This window comes from Acyrthosiphon pisum, chromosome A1 (assembly GCF_005508785.2).
Source record: "Acyrthosiphon pisum isolate AL4f chromosome A1, pea_aphid_22Mar2018_4r6ur, whole genome shotgun sequence".
NCBI classification, from domain to species: domain Eukaryota; kingdom Metazoa; phylum Arthropoda; class Insecta; order Hemiptera; family Aphididae; genus Acyrthosiphon; species Acyrthosiphon pisum.
This window is the reverse complement of record NC_042494.1, coordinates 167,844,725-167,850,991: the sequence shown is the minus strand read 5'-3', so window position 1 is coordinate 167,850,991 and position 6,267 is coordinate 167,844,725. Positions and strand designations below refer to the sequence as shown.

Here is a 6,267-nt window from a genome sequence, read left to right as displayed (position 1 = left end):
AAAGTTTGATTCCACAGTGGATAAAATTAAAAGAGCTTTTGAATCGGATAGAGAATATTTTTTACCAGGTATTAACGCTTTTGTAAATTCATTTGATAAAAATGTAAATACTCATGCAGCTTTGTTATCTGCAATGATGACATTTGGAAAATACTCTGGCATAAATCCTAAGAGTATAAAGCCTAAACTTATTGGGAATAAACATATTGGAACTCAACCAACAGCTCGAGGAAGACGTGTTACACAAATTGGAGGTAGACATAATTTAACTTCTGGCCGAGTTCCTAAATGGAAAAGAGTCAATGAACATGGATATCACCTAAAATTGACTTCAAGCCAGTTACCAAGAGGTAATATAAAATCTTTTGATCCTTCAGCTGTTCCCAAAAAAGTTTCAAAAATGCCTCATCAGTTGTCTTATTGTGTGGATAAAAATAAACCATTAAGATCATCTCATAATGCAAAGTAAATAAAAGTATAAGTATATATTATATAGGTATATAAAAGTATGCGGAAAACGCTAGAGCGCCTGGTGCTCGGCAGACTCAACCAACATCTCGATGACTCGGGTCAGCGATCGGAAAACCAGTACGGCTTCCGCAACGGCAGGTCGACCGTTGACGCAATCGAGCGAGTGCTCCAAGCCGCCCACGGCGCGGCCACCGGCGCTGTACAGCATCGGGACATATGCGTGGCCGTCTCGCTAGATGTGAAAAACGCGTTTAACACCGCGCCTTGGAGGAGAATCGACGCCGCGTTACGAGCAAGTCAGACCCCATCATATTTGAACAACATCATACGATCGTACTTGGACGGTAGAAAACTCCTGGTCGGCCAGTCGCTGCTCAGCAGGAACGTCACGTGCGGTGTCCCGCAGGGCTCGGTCCTCGGACCAGCCCTATGGAACGCGTTCTACGACAGACTCCTGGATACGGAGATGCCGTCGGGCGTCCAGCTAGTGGCTTTCGCCGACGACTTGTGTGTCCTAGGCATCGCCCGCAAAGGAGAAGCAGCATCAACCTTGCTGAATCCAGTGTTGGAAAAGGTTTCAGACTGGATGACAAGCAACGGACTCAAGCTAGCACCTGCGAAAACCGAGGCCGTTGTCCTAACGAGAAAGAACGTCTACGACGAGCCTGAGCTGTTCGTAGAAGGTCACGCGATCCCAATCAAACCGTCCATGCGGTACCTCGGCGTGGAGCTCGACACGCGGCTGTCCTTCACAAAACACGTGCAACAGGCTTCCCTCAAGGCTTCCCAATCGGCGCTGGCCATAGGCAGACTCATGCCCAACATCGGCGGTCCGTCCCAAAGTAAGAGAGCGTTACTCGGGTCAGTGGCAAATAGCAAGATGCTATACGCCTCCCCCGTCTGGGCCGCCCGAGGGACGAAAACCGCCAAAAATCGACTGGCAATGGCAAGGGCCCAGAGGACAGTCGCACTCCGCACCATACGTGCTTACTGCACCGTCCTGCAGAAACCTCGTCCATACTCGCTTCAATGCTACCCGCAGATCTGCTAGCAACCGAGAGGGCCAGGATCAGAACACGACTGGACGATCAGGCGGACGAAACGCCCACCAACACGCTGAAGAATCAGGAAAGAGCAATCAGCATTGCAGCCTGGCAAGCTCGGTGGGACCGGTCGAACAACGCAAGGTGGACGCGCAGGCTCATCCCTAACGTCAGCCGTTGGCTAGCCAAGCCTCCGCTGAATCTCACGTACCGGCTGACTCAGGCGCTTTCCGGCCACGGATGCTTCAAGAGCAGCCTGTATAGGTTCAAAAGATCAGAGGACAGCTACTGCGTCTACTGCGTGGACCCCGACGACACTGCCGAACACACTCTGTTCGTCTGCCCGAGGTGGGAAGACGATCGAACACGCTTGTCCGAAATTCTGAGACGACCTCCGACCGCGGCGGACGTCGAAGAGATCCTCTGTGGACCATCGACAGACGCAATGCCAGATGATCCAGCCGCAAGGCTCCGACTGATGGAGCAAGTCAAAATCAACAGACAAGAACTCATCACAATGATCGAATCCATCATGTCCACCAAGGAACAGGATGAGAGAGAAGATCAAGCCGACACCTGGCATGACTCTACAGGTTGAGAGCACTCGACTAGGGGGCCAGCTCAACCCCTTCGGGAAACTCGATGAAGAACGGTCAACGATCACCCCACATTTCGCAATCGAAACGTCGGAGGTGTCACCGACCACGTTCTTCATCCCCCCACCTGTGACACCACGGGAGGGACGACGATCACGGCATCGCGGCTCAACCACCTCGGCAAGGAGGCTGCAATATGACGCACACACACTGGACTGGTTACGGATAGCACGAGATCGCAAGGGCGGCGGACTCCGGTCGGCCTGCCAATACGGACAAGTACGGGATATCTAGGGCGGCGGACTCCGGTCGGCCCGCCAACATGAAGCACCGGATATGATTTTATTTTATGTATTTATATGAAATGTAATGTATGAAGGGGGCGGTTAGTCGGGGAAATGTCCCGTCAACCCCCCCATGTATGTATGTATAAATTTGATTTTTTCAAATAAACGATGGCGGCGTCGCGGAAGTAATGCGAAAGCAATTCCCGCGGCGCCGTCGGTTCAAACACGAAAAAAAAAAAAAAAAAAAAAAGGTTAGGTATACACTATGTTCTTTTTTTTTTTTGTAACATCGACGGTGCTGTTGGAACTGCTTATAAGCATTATATTGACTAATACACGCGTTCTAACCAACCGTACCCTCTCTTACAGTTAAAAACCTACTGAATAACCTTAGGGCTAATAATCACGCTTTATATGATGCCTTAAATATGCATAACAAAATATATAAATAAAAATAGATAAATAACACTTAATTTTTTTTTCTGTTGTAATATTGTTTGATAAATTAATAAATATGTACAATGTACATAGGTAATACTTTTCAAAAATATATGTTATAATATAATTTTTATTTTATATTTAAGGGAAGGTTTCCATGCAAAATATAATTATTAAGTACCAAATATATTATACAAAAAATAAATAAAAAACAAGTACCTTTATCAGCTGTAAATAATAATGAAAAATTAATTATAATAGATTAAAATAAATTATAGGTATAGTCGTATATTATAATGAATGTAAAAATCTAGATTTTGGGGTAAAAAGTCTTTCAGATTGTTCTAAAATGCTATTCTAAACTTTAATAATTAATTTATTATATTAAAGACGGAACAGTAAATCAAACAAATAACTAAAACCTACGCTAAGTGTGGACACGTACAACATCAGTGTATAGGTGCTTGTGGCCAACTACGATTAGTATAGATACTGTTGTATTGAAAGGTAATATTATTCAAAAGTGATCTAAACAACTAGTTATATTGAATACGCCATCAAAATGCTAATATTCTACCACACACTTTAAAACCTATTAAATATTACAAGGTAGCGAGATTTTAACAACGTATAGTGAAATCCTAAATCACACAGCTTTGAATTTGATTATTTTTCTAACGTGATCTATAACAACAACCTAGTTATTTTGAATAATCAAGCTAGTTATATTGAATAATCAAAATATGTTTTGTTTAGAACGACTAACACATAAGTTATTTTACTAGGTATAGGTAATTATAGGTAAAGAAAAAAGGTGATGCTTTGAACCAGGGATCGAAACTGGTTTAATCGGTTTTCCAAAAAACCGGTTAAAACCGAGGTTTTCTCATTTCTAAAGACGGAACAGTAAATCAAACAAATAACTAAAACCTACGCTCCGGAAAAAGTTAAAACGAAGTATGGACACGTACAACATCAGTGTGTAGGTGCTTGTGGCTAACTACGATTAGTATAGATACTGTTGTATTGAAAGATAATATTATTCTAAAGTGATCTAAACAACTAGTTATATTGAATAGGCCATCAAAATGCTAATATTCTACCACACACTTTAAAACTTACTAAATATTAGTATTATAGGTAGCGAGATTTTAACAACGTAAACTGAAATCCTAAATCACACAGCTTTGAAGTTGATTATTTTTCTAAAGTGATCTATAACAACAACCTAGTTATATTGAATAATCAAAATAATATGTTTTGTTTAGAACGACTAACAAATAAGTTATTTTACTATAGGTCATTATAGGTAAAACAAAAAGGTGATGCTTTGAACGGAAAACGTCAAACGTCAATCATGTCTTCGTTTGTCTAGGTGATGACAATCCTAGAGATTTTATTTATTTTAATTTTAAAAATTAAAACTTATTTTTAGTCAAATCGGAGATAAAAGAGATAACCGTTGACAATCCCATCAGATTCCAAGAGTAGCTGCTATATTAGACTTCAAAAGCAGTGAGAAGTGAATGAATCATGGAACTCACCTACCAGGAACTGTAGACAAATGAAAAAATATGGAACGACCATTTTCTTTTTCCGTGAATTAAATTTTGAATTTTAACGTTCACAATATTGTGGACTGACAGAGGCATCAAATCAAGTAATTGTTATATGCAACGTATTTGAAGATAATCATTTGAATTAATATAATATGGTTATAATATGATGGTATTAATAAAGGTCAAGTTAAGTTAGAATTGGGTTAATCAACACATTCAACTATTCAAAAACAGTTACTGAACATACTTCACTTGCAGCTGGTCACTGGATATAATAATTGGTAAGTTACTACACAAAAATGTATGATTTGTCCTCTGATCATTCTTAGAGAAGGGAAAGTAAAAATATGGCAATAAACATAACATTAAACTTACCTAAACGAGCTGCAATAAATTTATATAAAATAACAATTTTATTAAAAATACAATAGGTATATAAGATACAATATGAAATGTATAGTTATGTTCAATGTGATTGACTCCAAGTGGCCGTGTAAGTTGTCGAGGCTTTGAAGTATATTGTATATTTTAAATTATTTTACCACCGTACCCTTCATTGAATCAAAATTATCAGCAGGGGCCATTAATAATTATTAATTATAATATTTGCCATGATATTTGTGTTGAGGTCTTACGATTATATATAAATGTATACCACGCACCCACCCATTTCAGACATAAAGCAATTGCTTCAAATAATCCTATATCCCGTAGCCACTGTTGACTCCTCTGGTTTTCTCTGCCACTTATAAAAGTGTATGAATACTGATGTAAGGATATTAAAAATATTGACTTTAATGTGTATAGATATAAGTGCGTATTATATAATAATACCCCGATTATTTTGTTTGGTTTTTAAATGAAGGTATTTAATTTCTGGTTTATAGGGTGTCACGTAAATACATCGCGGTAAATTTGTCGTGGTAAATTGGGCGCTGGTGTAATATCGCCGCGCGTCATTTCGGCGAGTGATACATGCCTATATATGTACAATTTAATATAATAATCAATAAATACCTAGTTTAAATAAAGTACACATAACTTATTGGTAAGTATAAAATATAATTTAAAGCAAATTATTAATTAGTCAAATAAGTAAAAAATAGTTTTACATTTTTAATAAATAAATTAAATTGTGCCACAGATAGCTAATAATAATAATAACAAAAATGTATATAAATAAAGTTCTAAATTACAATTGCAACTAGAAATGAACGGCTATCCCACGTAAATAATATTTTGAATATTAGTAGTATTTCGGTCAAATGTTGAGGTTAATTTTCGAATACGAATTGCAGAATCTTTATATTTTTTCTTTTTAGGTAATGATATTCCAGAAAGTAACTCTTCGTCTTTAAAAAGGTTTTTATTATTTTATTATTTCAACGCGTTAGTAAAAATCCAAATTCATGGATGAACTGAATTTAACAACGAATTGAAAGAATTGTGCCAGCCTTCTACTGCATTATTTATACGTGGAATATCTTTTTTAATTAAAAAATAACAATTCCATATTGCAATAGGAAACAGTGGAGGTGTATTTCATCCTTTTTTTGTTAACGTGACCAATATATGTATCCTCAAAGTAAATTATAAAGTTGGACAAGAGTTCCTCATTGCTTTTATAAAATTAGGTTTGAAGAATGTTTTTGAAACTATCTTCAACCAGTTTTTCACCCTTGTGAACTTAGCAGCGCAATGATAACAATCAACTTTTAAAACAGTCTAACAAATTTGTTAGTGAGTTGTTAGAGATTACTAGACAACTTTTGTACTGCTGAAGATAGAAGTGCAAATGTAAAAAATTCTAACGTCAAAAATAAAGTCTAACAAACTTTGAAATTTGTCAAACAATCTCTAACAAGTCGTTATG

At 38.0% G+C, this 6,267-nt stretch overlaps 1 protein-coding gene across 1 annotated transcript in view; it reads right to left on the bottom strand.

Annotated features, from left to right (window-relative positions):
- The window catches only part of LOC100158789 (uncharacterized protein), a 45,657-nt gene that overhangs the window by 18,664 nt on the left and 20,726 nt on the right, over positions 1–6,267 (bottom strand). Inside the window, 2 exon segments of the mRNA NM_001162442.1 lie at positions 3,055–3,063; positions 4,770–4,778. Of these exon segments, the coding sequence (NP_001155914.1) occupies positions 3,055–3,063; positions 4,770–4,778 (18 nt within the window).